This window comes from Papaver somniferum, chromosome 2 (assembly GCF_003573695.1).
Source record: "Papaver somniferum cultivar HN1 chromosome 2, ASM357369v1, whole genome shotgun sequence".
Taxonomy (NCBI): domain Eukaryota; kingdom Viridiplantae; phylum Streptophyta; class Magnoliopsida; order Ranunculales; family Papaveraceae; genus Papaver; species Papaver somniferum.
Genome location: NC_039359.1, coordinates 170681169 through 170704599, shown reverse-complemented (window position 1 = coordinate 170704599; position 23431 = coordinate 170681169). Strand labels below are relative to the sequence as shown.

Below are 23431 nucleotides of genomic sequence, written 5' to 3'. Positions count from 1 at the left end.
TTTCCAACCGTATATGGTAGTTACGGTTGGGAAAATATAAACTCCCAACCGTATATGGTAGTTACGGTTGGGATAATTGAAGACTCCCAACCGTATGTTGAATTAAAAAATATAGATTTTGATTTTTAAACCCTAACTATAAATTAGTCTAACTTAATTATTGATCATACTTAATTTAGTTAATCAAATTATTAGCACTAACTAATGGATTTTTTTTTTTGGTAAATCCAATCACTAATAACTAATGGAACATATTACCATTAACAAAATTAATAAGTTAAGGGATTTCGTTGATTACTATTTCATGACTCTCGATTTTGTCATTTTGTGAGTCCCTATAATAGGTTTCTATAATAGGTTTCTAAGGAAAAAAAAAAAAGAATTATTGCGCTCGCTGCTCGCACAAGCAGGCACTGGGAGTCGGGATGTTAAACTAGGGAGACAAAGCTGTATCAAAAAAGAAAAGAAAAAAAACCTAGGGAGACGAAGAATTCAACCATCTTCCACATTCCACATTATGGGCTCATCAGAATCCACGCTATCAAGCTCACAGGTTTAAAATCCAAACCCTAATTTATCTCAGTGCAATTTCCCTCATTCCCTTTTCTTTTCGGTATTAATATCGGGTTAAATTTCCCGCCATCATTTTTTTATTTTCTGTGAAATAGCAAGTGGATCAGATTACTACGGTGACAGAAAAACCAGAGGACGGTGTTGATCCTCTCTTAGAACAGCTTAGATCTCTTAAAATCGTAAGTACGAATGAATTTCGTTTTTTTTTTCTTGCTTCTCCTAGGGTTTGGTTTCATTTTGTAGTTTTGAATTGCAGACAACCCCAATTCTAACTTCGATACCAACAGAAAATAGCTTCACTGATATTCTCGTCAGGAAACCCTATCCGTCTTCTGCTCCAGGTTATTCAAAATTACTTTTAATTTTATTTTTATTAAATGCTCGTAGAGATATGGAAATGGGTTTCTTGTATAAACCAGATCAAGAAGTTCTGTGTCACTTTTGATGGAGTAATTTGCATTCAATATTCCTTGACCATTACCTCTGATTTAGTTCTGATTTGAGTTTTCTATTACCTTTTGATGAATATTCTGTTTTTCTGTGATTCTGTATTAGGCACTCTAAATCCCAAGGTGCTGCTCGAGTTGTTCTCTATGTATCGTGATTGGCAGGAGAGGAAGACTAAAACAATTAGCCAGAGACAGGTGCTTAATCTATTCTGATCTTGTTGATAAGATTTTTTAATTGGTTAGACTTTGATGAGGAAAGTTTGTTAATTATCGTTCAAGTTATAAATTATCAACCCACTTTAGGTTTTGGATCTTGTGACTTGAAATTTATGGTTAGTTAGAAGAGTTGTATGCATCTATGGTTATTCAGCACCTTGGTCATGTAAGGTATGGGTAGCAAAGCATTATCCTGGCTAAATACAGTATAAGAATTGGGAACAATTGAAAATCAGACACACGACAGATACTGAGTTATAGAATGAATATTTTGTGTTATTGTCATTTACGTATCTTCCTACCAACCTAGGTGAGTACAGAATTTTATGAGATTTGCGAAATTGCCAAAACCCGTTATGCTTAGATTGATAGCATAATGATGCATTTTAAGTTTATATATGTTCATTCGCGTAAACCCTTCTATTTTTAAAAATCCTCTCACCCTATTTGAAGCTTCTGTACTCAAGCATAGTTTGAGGAGTCTAGATGGACTCATTTGGTTTATAATGACATGTTGCAGGAGGATATTGAAAATAAAATAGAAGTTGCAGATGCTCTGGCGGTTAAGCTACTTCAACGTTTTAATTACTCGGTATCAGCTATGAGAACAACTGCCCACCATCTTTCAGGAGGTAGTTAATCCCTGTTCTCTCTGCCATCTGTTTCTGGATGAACTTTGTAGCGTACAGGTTCTTTGGTTTTCCCTTCCTCTGTCTAAATCCTACACTGGAAATGGCATGCAGTCCACCCGTTGCAAGTTGAAGTTGGTGAGCTGAAAGGAAGACTGACTGAAGTGATAAGTAATTGTGATGCATTATGCAAGAGAATCGCGGAAGAGGGCCCTGAATCATTACAATCATCCATCAAGCCATTTGCTACGCTTAGCAACAGTTCGTTTTCCAAGCCATTTGCTTCTTCTAGCAAAATTTTAGAACCTAACCAACAATATTCTTCATCTTTGCAGCAAATTACTAACACAAGCTCATCAACTGACTGAATTGAAACCATGTAAGCTTTACTCAATTATTTATTATTTGTTTTTGCGCTACTAGATGGAAGGTCTATTGTTCCTCTGTCTCAGCAAAATTTTGTGCTCTTCATTCCCTCGTTATTATGTGGTCGATTCTAGGATTGCTGCTATGACGCATCGCATGGATACAGAAATCCCGTTTCTAGACCTTGATTTTCCATCTGTGTTGGCTTAACATGTACCTAGATTTAGTAACGGCCCAAAAGATAGAGATAAAATTGCATCTCCCTCGCTGTCAAGTCAAAACCCTGGTTGACCAGCATCCTCGATCGTTATTTCAAAATTTTGCTTTTGAAACTTGCAAATACTGTAGGATTGTTATCAGGGTAGAGTGAAATACAGGTCAGGCGTTTGTTTTTTTTTTTCTTTTTTTTTTGTGTGCTAAGAAAAACAGATGCATTAAAACTGAAGGTTACAAATTTTGGTTTAGGAAGTGAGGATAGTCATCATTCCAAGAACCTGTTACATTCATCCTTCTACTAATCTTGGCTGCTTTATAGTACTATTGTTGTTGCTAAGAGACTGAATGAACTCATCAGTTAGTTTCTTTGCGTATCTGGCTGTATTCTGGTAAGGAGGAGTTTTGTCTTGAAAGATTTTAAGGCATCTTTCCTTCCAAATACACAAAGCCGTTGTGAACAAAGCACATAACTGTTTAGCTGAAACAGAACTACACAACCATTTATGTATCCAATCCTTGATGTCTATGTTTGAATCCGAGTCTAACAAGGCTAAATGACCATGGGGGGTTGCTGCCCAAACATCTTTAGAAAACTTGCAGTCCAGAATAATGTGTTCAGCAGTTTCAAGACAATTATCTTCACACATGATACACATTGTGTCATGGGTAGAGTTGTACACAGAAAGCCTGGCTCTAGATGGAAGGATGTTCTGGACACATTTCAACAAGTGGATTTTAGGAAGAACAGGGGCAAACCAAAGTTGTTTGTAAGATGAGAAAGAGTTTTGGGAGGTTGTAGCTCCAGAAGAACCGCCACACAACTTGTAGGCAGACTTAACAATGACCCAGTCTTTATATGAGGCCAGATAAGCCTGTCACTACCAGATATTAGAATCCTAGTGTTTAGAATTTTAGAGCAGTTATCAGGGGTGAAAAAAGATTAAACTAAATTGTAAACTCTCCATCTTCTAGTATCCTGGTCTATAAGAGCAGCAACATGATTGCTTGGGTTGGGGTATGCGATGCAGTGAGGATGAGATGCATCTTTAATCCAATTATCATAGAAAGCATTAATGTCATTACCATTCCTAACTTTCCATACGGAATTCTGAATAACAAAATCAAGACCAAGTGAAATACTTCTCCAAACCCATGAACAAGTTTTAGGTTTAGTGTAGCGCATAGGGTTGCAACTCTTAAAATATTTACATTTAAGAATCTTAACCCGTAGCGCATGAGGGTTGTGGATTAGGTTCCAGGCAGTCTTAGTGGGCAAAGACTTGTTAAAGAAAATTTAAGTTTGAAAGCCTATGGAAGTAGAAAGGAATTCATATGATAGTTCATATCCCATTGTTTAAAACTAGAACATCGCTGCCACAATGGAGAGGGATCATCGAAAGAAAAACAAAACATCGTTGCATTACGTGTTATACATCCTTGGAATGTTATTTTTGAGGCATAACCAAATTATGGATGCATGAACCAAAATACGACGGTATAGATTGTTATACATTCTTTGTGGTGGCTCCATAATTCGTTAAGCTTTTTTTTTTTTTGTTAGAATGATATTTTTAGGCATATACTATCTCCATTTCAGAAAAATTGATACTTTCACAGTTTTATTTTTGACTAGATTATGCCAAATTGAAAAAATTTCGCCCCGTTTCAGAAAAAGTGATACTTTCACCTTGTTTCAGAAAAAAGCGATATTTTCGTTCCGCTTCAGAAAAAATGATACTTCCGCTCCGTTTCAGAAAAGTGATACTTTCCCCCGTTTCAGAAAAATGATACCTTAGCTCTGTTTCAGAAAAGTGATACTTTCGCTTAGTTTCAGAAAAAGTGATACTTTCACCCGTTTCAGAAAAAGCGATACTTTCGCTCCAAATGATAATAATTTGATATTTAAATAGTTATAGTAATTGGATTAAAGAGGGTATAATTTTGTCTAGCGAAAAAGTAACCAAAAAACGCTACGGGGAATTTTTATGTGTGACGGGAATCTTTTAAGAATATTTTTTCCCAACCTTTTTATAATAATAATAATTAGGATATGACCCGTGCCGTTTCTGTCAGTTGTCCAGACAAAAGGCACCTAAGGTTTTTGTCTTGTATACCGTGAGCTTCATAATTTATAGGGGTTATTGATATTTGGTCCTGGTGGATTTTTATGGTTGAAAAAGCCAGCAACATATCTATACATCTTCTATTGTCTAACTGCCTTACGTCTCATTTTTATTTCATAATCGAAATGTTATACACTTCAAATTATAAAAACTTAGCAGAAATCGAGCAAGCCCAGATACTATAAACTATATAAGAGACAATTTATTTGATAGTTTATTAAAATTGAAGATTTCAAAGACCACCATTCAATCAATTATCTAACCAAAAAAGAAGAGAAGTCCACTTTGGACGGCTTTTTCTAATTCAATTTTTGCACTGTCTTTTTACTTTGAATCACCTATACCTCCATTGATATGACCATTGACCAACTAACTCACTTGTGATGCTGTCTTTGAATGTATAATTTATAATGGAAAGAGTATAAGAAGATATTTAAATCTTGGTGGTGATTTTGTTTTACATGCTAAATCTTAGTTAGTATCTACACTTGTTCAAATTTAAAGCTTTACCAAAAAAAGGACAAACCCAGAAACCCCTTCTTCACTGACAACCATTCTACGATTGAAACATAACTTTACAATTTTATCAATATTGCTTGGGAAAACAAACAATAGATGCGAAGAGTAATCTGTCACTCCAAAATTTAAATTTATTACATGGCCTCACATGTTCTCCTAATGTTTGAAACAAAATCGTGCAAATAAAATGTTCTCCTACTGCTGACTTTTTACTGTGCTAATCAAAGGACTTAATTGACTTCGATTTCGAATCTGCCGCCTGGTTTCTTTATAATTACCATGAGGAAAAATACAAATGAGAAAGGGAATTTTTTTTTTGCTCTGCTATGCAACAGATCTCCCATTATACCTTTTCAATAGTTCAATTTTTTGGCACACTTAATCTTGCATTGTTTTGCACGCTGCGGCCTTCGTTGGTGAGTTTTCTCTGCATAGTCCACCACAGCAAACATCCAAAAAAAAATATTCAGAATATAGTTTACATGTGATTCGGGAATGACTCTTAATAGAATAGTCGTGACGTTTTGGCGTAAGAAAAAAATTCAGATTCTTAAGCCGATAGTTCCTGGAGACTGAATTTTTTGGTCCCACGCTCTGGCTGCTAAACTTAAAAATTTAAAAAGACCCCCAGAAACTTCAATGAAAAACATAACAATCAATCTGATTCATGACGCTCATCACCCAACTATGGTTCCAACAATCTTTTTCCCTTCATTTTTTAGCACTGCCGAGCACATTAGACCCCGACATGTTTGTCCGTTTTCATAGCGTCTCATATTCAGATCAGGATCAGATTCATCCTTCACTGTCTAGGGAAGTATAAAAAGGGCGGACCCTGTGTGGTCTGTGAACTCAAAGCAGAGAAGATACCTGCATAATTTTTAATTCTATTTTTGGGGTTTGTTATTTTCCTATAACATGAAAATTTAGAAAAGAGCAGATTTATGTGTCAGAAACCAAAAAGAAATTGTATGTTGCTGCTGCAAACCTCGGTATAGGGCCTTCCCACAATCACCAGCTTCACCTACCACTTTGGTCGGGCACTTGCTGCACCCTAAACAATCCCACTGGCTTTTACAGTGATTCAGTTGAGTACCAGCATACATGGGTGATTAGCCATATGTAATGTTGTCTATGTTTCCCTATCTCATGGTACTCAACTTCCCAAGGCATAAATTTATGTCACATGATTCTTATAAAGATACGATTGGATTAAACCTTCAAAGATTATTATATGACACGTATGATGCATAATAGATTACCAAATAACGTACGATGGAAGTTACTTTTTCCCCGCTTGGTGAGACACAAAATTAGTCCACTTTGATAAAAAGATAGTTCAGGACTTACCATTGTGATATCTTGTTGAAATTCAAGTTGACCATTTGTTGATCAAAGGTAATCATATACAATCATATTGGGAAAGCTATCAGGTTTTCCACTGTACTCGAATTGTATGTTTTCTTGATATTAAAATCCCCATTAGTTTATTGACTTTTTTCTTTCCACTTTTCTTAGATGCTTTCCAAACATCTAATATTGTCAACTTACATTGTATGGTCATACACCATCAGTCATATGCCATTACATATATGCTTATCATATTCTTTACATTTACCATCAACTTAGATAATGTTAGTGATGGATGCAATCTACTGATTAGACCTGGCGATATCACATTATCAGACAAAATTTGGTAAAAAGAATGATGGGCATATTTAGAGAACAATACACACGGGCATAAAGCTGTCCTAAGCAGCTTAGAATGGCCAATTCAAACAAAGAGACGAAACTCCCTTATTATATTACTGTTTTGTTTGAGAGCTAAATCCGGTTCAAGCAAAAGACTTATCGAAAGCATTTCCACCAAGTTTAAATTGAAATTAAGAAAACCATAATTACCTGAGGATAAATTTTTTTAGGAGGACAAAAGAACAGAGGGCCTGAGGAAAGAGCATTCCATATTGTATAGCCTAGTTTCTGCAATTAGACAAACTCAAGTTTCAAATGCCTAAAAACATCTCATTTCAATGGACGTACAGAAAGATTTGTATTAATATTTTTTGGTGGCTTAAGCCTGTGGGTGATCCAGATGTCCACTTTCTCTACTCCACACACTCCTTGTAATTACCTTACATATTTAGGATATTGACAAACATTTCATCCAAGTTAAGAGGCTCTAACATATATTTCTATGCCAATGAAAAGCAACAAATAGATTATGACTGCAAAACTCATTATCTGAGGCTGTAAATTGTTCTTTTGAAACCCACAATTAGTATGAACTGCTAAATTTATCACAAATAGTTTGCAGTCAAATTTAAAAAAAAAATGGTAAAACAAAACTCAACACTTCTACCTTAATCTAGTAGCACTGTTTTTAACTTTAGAAAGACTTAACCACATAGATGCTTTAGCTGTTCCTGCACCAATTATTTTGTCATTGTAAAGCTCCATAACTCCAAAGAAGATGCAATCTGAAACAACTAAAGCAATTTACAAAACACCACTTTAAAAATGTGAAGTTAATACGGGAAAGTTTCCTGGATGTTTACCTTTTCTCTACTGTTTCCTTAGACTCAAACAAAATCCTTATTACTAGCAAAACACCCACAACGAATTTCACATAAACATCGATAAAAAAATATTAAAAGAAAAATCTCATAAACAATCAACATCACTAAAGTACATATGAAAACCTCAGTTTTTAATTAGATGGGGTACGTGGAATGCCAAAAATTGGAACCAATTTACTCGGCAAAATTAACTTCAATGATATGAAATCAAAAATAGATAGGTTTTACTAAAGTTATGGGTACATCCCTAATTGAGTTACCTACGATGTTTGGAACTCTAATGATTTTATGAATACAACAATCGAAACCTACAATAGAACAATAATAATCTTATTAAAACCTAAAGAAAATCAAAAGAATCGAATAAAAAATAACCGGCCATTAGTGTTGATGGAGTATGCGACTGAAACTGGGGTAAGATGATGACCTCGTCTAGGATTTATGTAGTGGAATATTTGAAAGGGATGTTGTTGCATGTAACGTTTGAAGTTATTACTGCGTCTTTAAAGGATTTTTTTTTTGTATTCAACTCACCTATTAGCGCAGATTGATGCCCTAAATTGGTGCTGATATTAATGGGATTGATAACGGGAGAAGAGATAATCATGGATGCATGAATCTGGACGGTTGGATGAGGCGTTAAACATGGGTTGATTCTTAACCACGATTTGTCTCTCAACTTTCTCAACTTTGAGAGCAAATGATGGTCGTGGATCACACCAGAGAACTAATCAACAACCATCGGATTTTGCAAAAAACATTTGTTTTAGTAAGATAGATAATTGTTGATCACTAAATACAAAAAAAAACTTACAAGGATTGGTACAAAGTTTTAGTTGGTAACCGAGCAACAAGCTGGGCACCAACTCTTTTTTGAATAGCAACACCTTATCTATGAAAAATAAAACTGCCTAGACCACTACCAACACCGTTACTAACTAAACAGTTCTTCAGACACTTCAAAAAAAAAAAAAAACAGTATCCTCGCTAAGATCCCCAAAGGTAGTGAAAGCCAAAACACCCAAATCATACCCATGTGAAGTACATTCATCTAAATATTTAGTACGTTGACGCAAAATTGCTTTAAAAATGGCTTGACCTGGAACAAAAGCCCGTACCCCCTCCCCAGTGAAGGGAGAGACACTTTTGACATCCGTACACATATCTTGGTCGTTTTTCCAGTTAAGGATAAGGATATCTGCTGGACGTAAATCCTTGTTATCATCTGACAAAAATCCCAAAGCAACTTCTTTTCGCGCAGACACACCAGCTTTGTAGCAAATATCTGCAATAACATCACGGACAAGGTCATGGCGAAACTTGAGGACAATGTCTTTGGCACAATGGAGTGCATGATCACCAAAAATATCCATAGGCCTATTATAACTGGAGCACAAACCATCTTCGAAAAACAAGGGGATACCAAGCCGATAGCAAACTACCGCTCTGAACTGTCTGCACCCAAGGCATTGATCTAGCCCACTAATGGGGATGGCCAAAAGATAATCTTGTGCATGTCTGACCCGGTTACACTGCCATAGAATGGAATCTCTTGCGGGAAAAAAAATTGGATGGGGATTTGCTTCTTAACTGCATCAAAATAAGTGACCGTCAAGGAGTGCATAGAAGGGGGGTGTGTGGATCATCGAGGCAATAAGTATGAAGGAAAACCACATACCTGAACACTTGCGTTACTCTTCATTTTACAAAAAAATGGTCATAAAAAGGACTCCGGTCGGTCGGCCCAATAAACACCACCTAGAGAGTTTTTCCCCACTAGAAATCTCTTTGAGATTGATCCGTTCTCTTAATAATTTTATCTGGAAGTAGAAGGAAATCATATGATAGTTAGTAGATGAGTTAAACACATGCTTAACTATCACAAACCTACCAGCTTGTGTAAGATGTTTTCCTTTCCACTTAGCAACTCTTTTATCAAAATATAATCGACTAAATAATCAAAAGTGTCAATCCTAGATTGATTTAAGATGAGTGGTATGTCGAGATATTTATCTGTCATTTCCACTTTCTTAACATTTAATTGCTTGATGAGGGAAACACTATAGTTTGGGTAGACATTTTTACTAAAGAAGCAACAAGATTTTTGAAAATTAATCACTTGACCAGAAATAAGACTGAAATCTTTTATGAGAGACATGAGATTATCACCCTCATTGTGAGTTTCCTTTTTAAAGATGAGACAATCATCAACAAATAGCAAATGAGAAATGCTAGGTGCCTCATGTGTCACCTTAAAGCCATGAATGAGATGGCATTGTTCAGCATGTAATTACCATGCATAAAATAAAAAAGATATGGAGAGAATGGATCTCCTTGTCTAAGGCCCCTAGTTGGTTTGAAAGACTGGCAAGGGGACCCATTGAGAAGGACAGAAATACTGGTAGTGCAAATACGTTGAAGAATTAAGTCAGACAAATGGTTGGAAAATCCAAAACTCTTTAGAAGGTCGATCAGAAAGGGCCATTCGATTCTGTCGAAGGCAAGTTCATATGCAATTACCACATTGTCTTGTATATGTCTATTGGGAACATAGGTTGCTTGGAAAGAATAAATAATCTTTCAAAGCAACGATTTCATTATGTTCACAATAATTTTATAATTAGTATTGCATAGTGATATTGGTCGAAAATCCGCCGGAGTGGAAGGATTATCGACCTTAGGATTTACAGTTTGCAAGACATCATTCTCAAGAAGCTCCATGTTCTGTCTATAGAACCCTGGTGGGAAACCATCAGGGCCCGGCACAGTCCACTGAACCATTTGCATTATAGTATTCCTAACTTCTTGTATACTAATGGGACTCAATAATTTCTCATTGTCCTTATCAGTAATATAAGGGCTTGTGCAATTGAGAAAATTTCTGTTTCGAAAAGGATGGGAAGTGGCGCTAATGGACTTAAAATGAGAGACAAGGAGGTTTTCCAGTTGTAATCTATCACTAGAGCAGAGATCATTGTTGAGTTTAAGAGCACTGATATGGTTAAAGTGCTCCCTTCTATTTGCAGAAGTATGATAAAAGCTGGTATTCTTACCATAACTCTTAATGTACTCAACTCTGGATTTTTGAGCATAGAAATCCTCTTGGATTTTTTTGCCAATGCTCAAGATCTTGGTCTGACGTTAATTTTTACAGAAAGCTTCTAGCACAAGCTTTTAACCGACCACAAAATGGTACAAAGAACAACGGACAGAAATGTGACATGTGACATCTGGGCTGACTGCTGAAATAACCACAGCTCAGCATCTTAAAGCACCAAGTTAAGGTTAAGACGCTATTGGTCATGGAGACTGTTGCTGCTTTCTAAACTTGCCTGTAGAGGACTTTCATTCCAGCTCGAAAGTAATGACTGACTAAATTTTAATACTGAGTTATCCATCATAGTATTATGAGGCACAACTAGCAACAAAATGTTGAATCAACGATGAAACAAGATGTCTGGTAAATTTTGTTTGCCCTTCAAATATCTTTCAATACAAAACCGATTAACCAAGAAAAAACAATGGATCTCAGTAGTTTCTTAAACCTTAACTATGATAAACAAAAATAAGATTCCCCTACAGATCATAATAAGCAAAATTCTCTAATCTTGGATCCATGTCCAGCCAGTTACAACTGTGACATCAATGTTCATGGGTCTGCAATGGTCACCTCAACCTCGACACCTGGTTCAATTGTGATAGATGTGATTTGCTTTACTACTTCTGATGAACTCACAAGATCAATCACCCTCTTGTGCACACGGAGCTCAAACCTATCCCAAGTGTTTGTACCTGTTAAGAATAGAAACCATCAACAACAGAAATGGCAGCATTTCATCCAATATGAGAAAATTTTGTCGACTTGTTAGAGGCAATAACCATAATCAAACATATGGTCATTTACTTGAGATGCGCATTGGCATAAATATTGTTCAAAGAAATACAGATGAGAAGTTCCAAACAAACAGCTAAAAGGATAAGCAAGAGGGATACCCATGATTGCTCTCTCTGTCTACTACACAGCTACTGGAGCTAACAAAAATCTTAACTACCACATTCCCAAGTGGTTGCTCCAATGATTTAGGTTCATGCATCCAACAGGATACATTTGGGAATAGGAGATGCCAAGTCCCAATCAAACATCTAAACGCATAAGCAAGAGGGGCTATTGCACCAGAGTATTTCTTAACTACTACACACCCCAAGAGAAAGTGGACATGCATTCCTGCTCTAATGATCTATGCTCGTAAGCAGACAGGATATATCTGAGAAATGGAGATGTGACGTACATGCAGGCCATCAAATTTAGTACTCCCTCCGTCCCCAATATATATAGGCGGAAAAGTGAATTTCTCTTAGAATAAGAAATTTTATTGATTTCCTACATTTCCATCCTCTTTCCTGTTTTATCCTTTGTACAATTTCCAACATTAGAAACGAAACTTAATTATAGTTGTAACTACCTATGATAAATAAGGGTAATATATGGAAAAACCCATCTTGGAATAGAAAGTCCGCCTATCTAATGGGACTACAATTTTTTACAACTCCGCCTATATATAAGGGACGGAGGGAGTATTAACTACTGGAGCTAAGAAAGATCTTAACTACCACATTCCCAATTATTTGACTATAATAATATGCGGAGATAAGGGCAGTAACGGAATAAATATTTTCAGATATTTATATAAATCATTGTCCCAAGAAAAACATAACTCCAATAAAAATTGTGAATTCCAAAACAAAAAGTAACTCAATAATTGCTCCTTAACCTATATCCTGGTATATAGGATAACAATTGCCTATATACACAAATGCATTTCTAAAATAAAAGTGGCAGATAGATGATTTCAGAAACGGAATACTTCTAGCGTGTACAGGACCCACTAGAAAGAGAACCAAAACTTAATCAAGTTTATGACAATGAAAGAAAATCCACTTCTAACACAACATTCACGCCGACAGAACAAAACTATTGATACATGGTGGAAGGTATAGTTTACAAGTAAGTTCTAAACTACTACATCGCCCAAGAGAAAGTGGACATGCATTCCTGCTCTAATGATCTACGCTCGTGTATACATGAAGCAGACAGGATATATCTGAGAAATGGAGATGCCAAGTACATGCAAGGCCATAAATTTAGTATTAAGAGCCACCCTATATACCAGTCCAAGGAAAAAACAAAGTACCATACCCCAATTGTATAGATGATAGACAATTATACTATTGACAATGACAAGCCTCTGAGCTGATAACCAGTACTAGAGTAACATAGCACAAAAACTTCTGTCAGAAAATTAAGGGTAGTGAAGTAAGGCATAAAAGTCCCCCCTCTAATACTCCTGAATTATTTTTCAGGTTTATCCCTACATATTGCTCAATACAAAACCCGAGTGACAACATAAAAGCAGAAGAGAAAATATGAATTTACCTTCACCACAGGGAGTTTTCCTGGTGGTGATGTGCAAAGTCTTGGTGGGCATCCTTACTGGTCCCTTAACTTTCAATCTCTTGTTCTTTGCACCACTCACAAGGTCAGAGCAAACTGTTCACATACCAATCCAATTTCTTAAACCTTGTTTCAAAACACAATAATGTAATACTGTAAACTAGGCAAACTAGAAAAGTGAAAGACCCAGTTTTGTGAGTATAAACAAAACAAGGGAGTACCTTTTTCAAGATTCTTGACGTTCTTGGATGAAAGAGTAATCCTAATACGATGAAGTTGTTCCTGTGGCTCTTCAAAACCTTGCTTCATAGGTTTTAACATAGCTGCTGCCGCCATCCTTTCAAGTCTGACTAAAACCAATACAGCGATTATAGGAAATAAAACAAAAAGAAACAGCAATAACATTATAGATCGGAGGAAAAACAGTACAAACCGTATTAAAAAGAAGTCAGAAACTGTGAAGAAAATCACCGCAAATGAATATACCCAATCCACAGAAAATATCACTAAATAAACTCTAAATGAATAAAGTTTATACAGATTCTTTAACCAGGAGAGTATTCATTTTAGATTGTTATACCTTTACTCTAAGCAAAGTCCCCTTGTGGTTCTGATACTTTTTGCAGGAGGAGAAGCGCTACTGAGATGATTCGGCGGAAAGAAGAGGAAGGGAAACCCTAGAAAAGAACTTAAAAAGCCGAATGAGATTTTATGTCACCCTCTTGCTCACGTGACCTATTGGGGATAAAGCAAAAGAAAATTGGACATCAGAATCGTAATCCCCGTTCTGATAGACCGAGTGGACCAAGGCTTAAATAAAGGGGAAAAAAACGGTTTAGTCAAAAACGTCTCCAAAAGAACGGTTTAGTCCATCCCGATCCGACTAGTTACAGATTAATCCAAAATTAATTTGAGAATATGTAAAGACTTTGTTTTTCTTCGCCCGCTTTTCATAATGCACACGTGGGGCGAATGAAATCTGTTTGTAACTGACGCAATAAATGTGGGGCCGCCACGTTTACCACTTCCAGAAATATAATAACGGAAAATCATTTTCCTTTTTCTCAACGTTATTACCGAGAGAAAAAGAAAAGTTGTGAAAAAAAATCAGAAAATCTAAACATGTGAAGAAACAAATCAGAAAATCTAAACCCTAACCCTAACCAATAATAAAATTCAATACAAAATCTTCATCATCTAAGCCATTGATGAGACAAAGAAGAATGATTCCGAAAAAACATGTTGCAAAGAGAAAAATAGTAGAAGAATCGGAAGATTCGACGTCAACTGAAGCATAAGAAAGTACAGAATTACCAGCACCTAAGACGGGATCAAAATCATCAAAGAGTACAACACATTCAACATCATTTGTAGCGGTCGAAACTTCAAAATCATCACTATCTAAGAAGAAATCAAAAAATTCAAAGAAAACAAAACCTTCAAAGACAACAACAGGTTTAACATCTGTTCAAGGAGCAAAAGGTAACAATTCATGGCTTGTTCTATGTGTTTTTGAATTTTGAGCGGTTTTTATGATATCTGTTGTTGGTGTGTACAGATTTGTACACAAGCATGTCGTTGCAGAGATTCATGGCATGTTATATGTGTTTTTGAGTGGCTTTTATGAGATATGTTGTTGGTGTATACATACTTGTACACAAGCATGTTGTTGCAGGATTCATGTCATGTTGTATGTGTTTTTGAGTAACTTTTATGATATTTGTTGTTGGTGTGTACATACTTGTACACAAGCATGTTGTTGTAGTAATTCATGGCCCGTTGTATGTGATTTTGAGTGGCTTTTATGATATATGTTGTTGGTGTGTACATACTTGTACACAAGCATGTTGTTGCAGTGATTCACGGCCTGTTGTGTGTTTTTTGGAGTAGCTTTTACGAGATATGTTGTTGGTGTGTACATACTTGTACACAAGCATGTTTTTGCAGAGATTCATGGCCCGTTGTATGTATTTTGGGGTAGCTTTTATGATATATGTTGTTGGTGTGTACATACTTGTACACAAGCATGTTGTTGCAGTGATTCATGGCATGTTGTGTGTGTTTTAAAGATGTTTCCGTAGGAGTGTACATGTTTTATACACCATCATATTTGTATGAGTAATATGTGTTATGCTTCTCTATTCTTATTCCCATTTGTCTATTTTCTTAAATAAAAACAAACCTTATAGATCAGGTTTCCATGCAATCAATGATTTTGTGAACAAGAACTTTGAGAATGATGGAGAAGTAAGAAAGGAGAATCCTAATAAAGTCTGGATCACTGAGTTTCAGTTAGAGAAGCAAAAGGAAAGCCCTTTTTAGCCTGTTGTAGACATCTCTGCTCACAAGAAAGCTGAAAAGAAATAGGAGAAAAAGTCTGAAAAGAAAGAGGAGAAAAATAGAGATGTGTGGTACAAGAATCTAGACTCAATCTATAAGATTGTGAGACATTTCTTCCATGATAATTCAGGGAAGAATATTTTTTTTCAATACTGTCAAGAAGAAAAAGCTAGTGGAAGTAAAGAGTATGCCAGAAGATTTGTTTTTAATTTTTGGATTAGATATGGTGGCATCAGAACCTGGAGAATGAGAAACTACCAAATCTAAAGTTGAGAGGACATATGGTCCACTGATAACCCGAATAACTCTTAAGGATCCAACTAAGTTGGGAAAACTAGATGTGGAGAAACAAATCTTGTGTATAACGAAAGAAAAACCAAAGTTGCAAAGGGAGATTGAAAAAAATGCTGAGAACTTGGTAGTGTTGTTTGGGATGTACCTGTTGTTTGGGGGTGAAAACTGTTTCTGTTGATTTTGGTAATTTTGGGTGTGTGGACGAGAAACAAATCTAAACCCAAAACAATGTACTGCACGGGAGTAATTTTGATTCGAGAGATCAATATGTAAAATCCTGGCCTAAACCAAGAAATGGTCGTTCCAGGCTTGCTTCGATCACAAAGTGAAGGAGAAGGGTTGGTCTTAAGGAGGGAAGCGAAGAAAGTGTTGAGACCAGAATAGTTGATTCCGTAAGTGTGGGCGTTTCGTGACTTGTATCAGAAAGTTGAACTGGCTAGCTGAATGAAAAGCTATCAGATGATTTCTGGATGTTGTATTATTCTCCTGACCAAAACTTGTTGTTTGGTGGAAATAGGTGAGACCTATTTATATAAGTCGCAACAAAACTATCCCGGTCTCGTAGGAAGTGGAAAAGATTGAGTGGTGGAAGAATGGAGTAACGTGTAACCGTCAAACGTTATGCTTCCATGATGAGGGAAGTGAATTCGTGTAACCGTCAGTCATTACACTTCCATGATGAAGGAAATGAATTGTTTACACCGTTACTATTACCACCACTAACTGTCCTACTTCATGACACTCTCTTGTAACAGACGCATTGTACGCTGCGTGCTGTAAACCGCCAGACCAATACCCTGATTAGTATCCCCCAGTTTGTGACATGTTTGATGTCTCGAGTGTTTTCATGGAAAACATGCAGCAGGTTGTTATGTGTGGCAAGTCAAAGTCAAGATACTTTTCCACAGGAGAATAGCATATGATGCTATTAGGCTTGCCTTGGTCGGCCGCCCAAAACTTGCCACAGGTCCCTCAGTTTTGCGTCGAACTTGAATGGCTGAGATTACATCTCATGAGGAAGGGTAGCCGTTGATTGTGGCCACATCTTGTTGTATAGTGAAGTGGCGCCATTGGCATAGTAGCGCCTGGTGGAGCCATGGCATAGTGGCATGCCAATGGCGTAGCTGCAGGATAGCGGCGTGCTAGTAGCTGTGGCATGGTGGTATGCCAGGGGCGGTGGCATAGCGACATGCTAGTAGCTGTGGCATGCCAGTGGCTGTGGCATAGCAGCATGTCAGTGGCATGGCCACGTCTGTAGTGTTGTAGCATGGCCAAGGTTAAGATTTGGCTTCGTGAATAAAGTTAAGGCTTGGCGGCATGACCAAGGTTAGGGCTTAGCGTCGTGACCAAGGCTAGGGTGTGGCGGTATGGCCAAGGCTAGGGCTTGGCGGCATGACCAAGGTTAGGGCTTGGCGTCGTGGCCAAGGTTAGCTATGGCATGCCAGTGGCCGTCGCATAGCGACATGCTAGTAGCCGTGGCGTGGTGGCATGCCAGTGGCCAAGGCTAAGGTTTTGCGTCGTGGCCAAGGTTAGGGTTTGACATTGTGGCCGAAATTAGGCGTCGTGGCCAAACTGGGATTTGATGCCGTGGCCAAAGTTTAGGGTTTGGCTGCATGGTCGCTCAAAAGTTGCCACAAGCCTGTTAGTTTGGTGGCAAACTTGGATGGCTGAGATTGCATCTCAGGAGGAAAGGTAGTCGTCGATCATGGCTACCTTTAATTGGCAGTGGCGCCTTTAACTTGCGCTAGCGGTATTGCGCCATGACTGGCATGGCTGGCATGGCTCGTGCATTCCTTTAGCACGGTTGCGCGCATAGCCATAGCCACTGAATTTTTGGCACGTTGGTGTGGAAATCTTTCCTAAATTAGGGTTTGGCTTGTCGAAACCCTAATTAGCCTATATGGCACGTCGCATGGGGTGAGTGGCCATGTTTGGCGCGTTTGGCATGTGTGCCTAGTATGTGCGTTTGGCATGCTGCTTGGCATGCTAGTGCGTTTTTGGGAAGCCAATTGGCTTTGCGTCCATCTGGCGGGATTTCATTCTTTTCAACACTGTGGCGAGTTTAAAGTAACTTGATTGGTTAATGTAAGAGGGCCGTCTAGGAATGGGCGCGGCCACACTTCTGTGTGAGTGTGGCGGATTTAAAGCGACCTGATTGGTCGATGGGAAGTGGGACCGGCAAGCTAGGGCGTGGCCACGCTTCCAGTGCGCTGCAGCGGATTTAATCGCCTAGTTTGGCTAAGCATAGTTTTTCGACCAACGGGGTCTAGTGTACTGCGCGAGGCGTGAAACCTTAATTTTGCAAACTAGTCGGGTTTATGAGTTTTTTGTGAGTTATCACAATAATTGGCTGGATTTTATATGCTTCCACAAAAATCCTTATCTACAGAATGCAGTGTGCTTTCCGTCTGAGCATTTCGTGCGATGGCCTTAACTTTGGTACTTGGAGGTTCATGCTACTCCGCTACGAGTGAACACAAATCCGTCATGCCATACCGATATTAAGGGTTCTTCCCGGGAACATAGCACAAGAAAGTACTCAGTGAGTCTTGTATTGGCGAGGTGCCGAAATTTGCAGAGTGTTTGGGATGGTTGCTACATTCGCCAGTCTGGATAAATTTCATGTAAATATATTGAATGGCTCAATAAATATGCTGGTGGAGAGGTTAGCATTCACAGCACCGTTTCCTTGCAGAGTGACGTCAGATGCAAGGTTTTACGATTTTAAACCTAAGTTAAAAACCACCATCAACACCTGTGCATCACTGTTTTTTTTTACCCAAGCAAACGGAAGCATGCTTACCAAGAGAAATTTTGCTCACTACTTTGAAACATTGGATAGAATGAAAAAACCAACTGGTCGGTTCATATACATAAATATATGATGGATAACATTAGAAAACATATCCAGTCACCATTTAAAGTTAACGGTTGTATGATATACCTGTTGGTAAGTTTACATGTGTACATTATTTTACACATGTGTTAAGTTGTGCCATTTTAAATGCTTTGGTTCATTGTCTTTGTTGGGTCATATCACATTTCTAACTCTTTACATGTTTGTTAATGCAGTATTGGTTTGCTGAACACAACAAAAGCATGACACCAAACAGTGAGCAAGGTTTCCCAAGGATTCTAAGGTGGATTATCAGTGACATCAGCAATATAATCGAGAGAGACCTAAATGACGCAGTGAAAAGGGTAACTCGATAACTTTCTTACAGTAGTGATTTTTTTCTAAATGTGTACATTAATATACACCTTGATAAGGTATACATATGGTGATAAATTTTGAATTTTGTCATGTGTACAAAAATATACACCTATAACACAGGTGTAAAAAGATGTACACCTGTGATCCATATTGATACTTTGACATGTTTTCAGATGCAACCAGAATGGGTAAAGGCTTGCAATGATGAAAAGCAACAGGTTTTATATGAGTACCAAAAGAATGGGAAAGAAAATAGCACAAATACATTGAAGGAAAAGTTGCACAAAACACTAACGCAAAGAGGTGAAGTATATCAAGAGCTTTCTGACTTGCAAGTTAAACATGAAAGCCTTATTACTTTCATTGAAGAAAAAAACCTAAAAATTCATGCATCTGATCTTTATAGTTAGCCAGATGATAAGGTGATTGTTGATTTATGTGTTAAAACTTTGCAAGAAATCATTTCATTTACAAAAGCATTAAAACGTGAGGATTGAAGTGAATATGACAAGAATGAGGATGAGAAGGATGATGGGGAGGAGGGTGGAAAAGGTGGTAATGTGGATGATGATGATGACAAGGAGGAGGGTGGCAAAGGTGATGATGTGTATGATGATAATGATGATGAGGAGGGTGGCAAAGGTGGTGATGTGGATGATGATGAGGAGGAGGAGGGTGGCAAAGGTGGTGATGAGGAGGATGGAAGTGGATCTGACAAGAATGAAGTTTCGTCTGAAACTCCTGAAAATCCGAGGTATAACATCACTTCTATTAAATGTGGCAGAGATTTCTTTTTATATTCTTTATGTGTGTACATAGTTGTACACCAGTGTGCTAAAACTCATACCTTTTCTCAAAACTTGCATCTTTTAGCACTCTTTCATCAAAGACCAATGGGGAAAACGAAGAAAATGATGGAAGTGAATATGATAAAGGAGTTCAGTCTGCAACTGCTAACAAACCGAAGTATGATGATCCCAGCTTATATTTCTTTTCATTTTCTGTATGTGTACATATTTGTACACCAGCACTAACAATCATACATACTTCACATTCTTGTGCACAACTTTGTAAGCAATTAAAATATCTCAAGTAAAATTGTATTTTTCAGTAGTCCTCTGTTAAAGACAAATGAACAAGAGGATGGGAAGGATGGAACAAGCCGATGAGTTGAGTCTGAAACTGCTAACAAGCCGAGGTATGAAGAAAATGATCTGATCTCGCATTTCTTTTCATTTTTTGTATATGTGTACCAAGATGTACACCTTTGTGATTTATTCTCTGTGTGTGTACAAAGATGTACGCTAGTGTACAACTTTGTATACCCTAACAAAATTGCATTTTTTCAGCACACCTCTGTCAAAGACAAATGAGATTCTTGAAGATCAACAAGACCAGATGCACCTTGTAAACTAGGATGTGATGCACATAACTGAAACCGATAAAGAAATATTTGCTTCTGCTGCGTTCATCTCAGTTCAATCCATATCTCAGCTGGACCCTAAAGGCATGTTGTCGGTTGAAGAAGATGTCCTTTTACTCACACAGGGATAAAAGCCAGACAAGGAGCCTTATACAACAACTGATGACCTTCTAGAGAATATATGTTTGTGAAGCTTGAAAAAGGCTGTTTCATAACGGCACCGACTGATGTCAAGGTAAAGATGGCAACCATGTTCCGCGAAAATTGTCCAAGATTTTCGTCATTGATCCAAAAAGATCCAAAAGAAGAGTCATCACAAAAATCATTATCCAATGAAGATGTACGAGGAATGATCATTGCAGAAGCAATCCAGTTCATCCAACAACATGAAAGTGAATTTTTTAGCAGTCAAGAAGTCGAAGAACAGAAGACACCAGCAAAGACAAGAGCAGGGAAAATGAGGGAAGCAGAGATGTTGAGGACACAAGCATCTGGAAAGTTGTCCAAGATACCACAAAAGAGAGTTGCAAGGAAAAAGCTAGATCATGAGTTCACCGCTGAGGGTAAAACCAGACAGTTAGGATAAAAGTCGATCAAAAAGATAAGGGTAAGGTACAAAAAGCAGGTTATCCTTAACCACTAAAGAGAAAGGCAGATGACTATCATCCTATTGATCCATTGCCAGATGTTCATCAATCATAATTATACCAAGCCATGAAACCAGGAGAGGACTAAAGAAGGATACAGAAGTTCTTTGACTATGCAAGCCTGGGGTAAGTTCACAAAATACTACCTCGGACTTTCCACGTGACTGAATCTTATATAAAAAAGTTATGTACACCATGTTAACATTTCCTTTATGATTCAGCAGCACTGTAGCTTGGGAACTAACAAGACTAGAAGATCCAAGAGTGAAGGAAGATATTCTTATTGTGGGACGAGTACTACGTGAACTTATGTTCAACAAAGATCTAGATTAAGAGGCACTACAGTTCTACACCCATCAACGTATAAGAGGAATTGTTAGAGATGGCATTCGTCATCCAGAAGATTAAAAATACTTGAGATATGAAATAATGAGTCCTACTGCATGTGTAAGTTTCTCAAAACAAATCAAAATGTCATATATAATTCAGTTTACTTAGATACTTTAATGTTGTGTACATAGTTGTACACCTAATTGATATGGCATGTTCTATGTGTTTGTAGATTTCTTTAGGTGTGTACATGGTTGTACACCAGTATGTTATATGATTGATACATGGTCTGTTAAGTGTTTGCATGGATGGTTGATTGTTTGATTTATTTAGGTGTGTATATAGTTGTACACCTATATCATACATCATGGATATACTGTATGTTTTCAGGCCTAAAATGTTTGACTTGTTAGTTTTCTGTATGAGTTTACATGCTTGTACACTAGTGTGATATCTCACGCATATCTGGTCTGATTTAGGTGTACCTAATTCATTTTATTTTCTAACAAATTATTGATTGCACTACTATGTGAAGCGTAATATCATCAACATGGTACAAGAGCTTTTGGTTGATTTTGTAAGGGAAATGCCTGAGAATCTAAAAGTTCTAGTAATACCTGTGAATCACTCTACAGAGCAAATGATAGAAGGAAGGCACTGGTCGCTGTTGAAATTTGATATCGAAGCTCTTGAATGGAAGTGGTATAACTCCTTGCACTCAGAAAATAAGAAGACATATAAATATGATGCATAGCGAATGGCAGATGTGGTGCAATTAGAACTCAATAAGAAGAGAGCGATAAAGGGTCATCCACCTATATAAGAGCACGAAATAAACGTCATGCCATGCCTTGCACAGGGAGTCAACCCGGACTGCCTCATATACACTTGTTACTTTATGAAACGAAGTCTGAAGAAAACAAAAAGTAACGAAAAAGATGAGCAGAAGGCCGAAGACATTTGTTAGCAAATGAGAGACCAAAATTGGTGGCCAGGATGCTGAAAAAAATCAAAGGTTATGAAAAAATGTGGGATGTAGCAAAGGATGACCAGCACAAGGAGTGGCGTAAGAGTATATGAATGCAACCATTGAAGGGGAAGAGGAGTTTTTAATCTTCATACAAGATCACTTTCTGAATTGGTTCTAAACATTTTTAATCTTCAGACAACTTTCTAAATTTCAATTTTCAACTTTCTGTTTAAGACTTATCACTACTATAAAGACTTGAATTAACCTTTTTATTAGTTTCAATATTGATGTTTTGGATGTAGACTTGTGTCAGTACTAAGGTGTATATTACAGGTTAGGAAATATTAAGATGTACATGATTAAGCACATGTATTGACAGGGTAGATAATCCCAATAATTGAAGTGTACATGAAGGTATACATAATGATACACATGTACTGACAAATTTTTCTAACTATCCAGATGTTTATGGGTAAAAACTGATTCTGCTGTTTTTGGTAATTTGGGGTGTGTTGATGAGAAACGAGTTCAACCCCTAAACAAATGCACTGCATGGGAGTTCTTTTAGGTTGAGAAATCAATCTGTAAGACTCTGACCTAAACCAAGAAATGGCCGTTCCAGATTCAATTCGGTCACAAGGTGAAAGAGAAGGGTTGATCTTAGGGAGGGGAGCGAAGAAGGTGTTGAGATTGTGAAGGTGTTGGATGTTTATGACTTGTATCAGAACGTTGAACTGGCTTGCACAATGTAAGCTATCAGTTCTGGGTGTTTTCTGGATACTGAGACAACACTTGGTTTCTCTATATTGTGTTAAAATATGTTGACAAACCTATTTATACAAGTCATTTGAGCGCAATCCTCATCTCGTAGGAGCGGAGGAAGTTGAGTGATGAAGTAGTGGGGTCGTGTAGGTGATTGTCACACAATCATGCCTTTTCTCACTTCCCTCACCATCGTTAACCGTCCATGCCTCCTGACACGTTCTCGTAATGGGCGCGTTGCACGCCGCACGCTGTAAGCAATACCAATACCCCAGTAAGCATCCCCCAGTTTGTGACATGTTTGATGTCTTGAATAAGTGGCTCGTGGGACC

At 37.5% G+C, this 23431-nt stretch overlaps 2 protein-coding genes across 3 annotated transcripts; one reads left to right on the top strand and one right to left on the bottom strand.

The window, feature by feature from the left end:
* Positions 1–385: 385 nt before the first annotated feature.
* Positions 386–2289, top strand: LOC113354254. Its single transcript, XM_026597651.1, has 6 exons — positions 386–553; positions 669–752; positions 830–914; positions 1129–1217; positions 1759–1870; positions 1982–2289. The coding sequence occupies exons 1-6, from the start codon at positions 518–520 to the stop codon at positions 2233–2235; spliced, it is 660 nt and encodes a 219-aa protein (XP_026453436.1). The 5' UTR covers positions 386–517; the 3' UTR covers positions 2236–2289.
* An 8797-nt stretch (positions 2290–11086) lies between these two features.
* LOC113349773 (40S ribosomal protein S20-1-like) lies at positions 11087–13855 on the bottom strand. 2 transcript variants are annotated; one of them, XM_026593799.1, is made up of 4 exons: positions 13700–13855; positions 13341–13469; positions 13102–13215; positions 11087–11459 (listed from the first exon to the last, which is right to left on the bottom strand). In XM_026593799.1, the coding sequence occupies exons 2-4, from the start codon at positions 13453–13455 to the stop codon at positions 11317–11319; spliced, it is 372 nt and encodes a 123-aa protein (XP_026449584.1). In that variant the 5' UTR covers positions 13456–13469; positions 13700–13855; the 3' UTR covers positions 11087–11316. The 2 variants fall into 2 exon arrangements, with proteins under 2 accessions (XP_026449584.1, XP_026449585.1); XM_026593800.1 differs by having other exon boundaries at positions 13341–13465; positions 13700–13813.
* Positions 13856–23431: the final 9576 nt, after the last annotated feature.

Bases quoted from the DNA above. Each gene is read 5' to 3' on its own strand.
- LOC113354254 (XM_026597651.1), top strand. From the start codon at position 518: ATGGGCTCATCAGAATCCACGCTATCAAGCTCACAG. The intron at 915-1,128 runs GTTATTCAAAAT...ATTCTGTATTAG, and splicing joins CTATCCGTCTTCTGCTCCAG to GCACTCTAAATCCCAAGGTG. The intron at 1,218-1,758 runs GTGCTTAATCTA...GACATGTTGCAG, and splicing joins AAACAATTAGCCAGAGACAG to GAGGATATTGAAAATAAAAT.
- LOC113349773 (XM_026593799.1), bottom strand. From the start codon at position 13,455: ATGGCGGCAGCAGCTATGTTAAAACCTATGAAGCAAGGTTTTGAAGAG. The intron at 13,216-13,340 runs GTACTCCCTTGT...GTATGTGAACAG, and splicing joins CGTCAAGAATCTTGAAAAAG to TTTGCTCTGACCTTGTGAGT. The intron at 11,460-13,101 runs GTAAATTCATAT...TATTCTTAACAG, and splicing joins GAAAACTCCCTGTGGTGAAG to GTACAAACACTTGGGATAGG.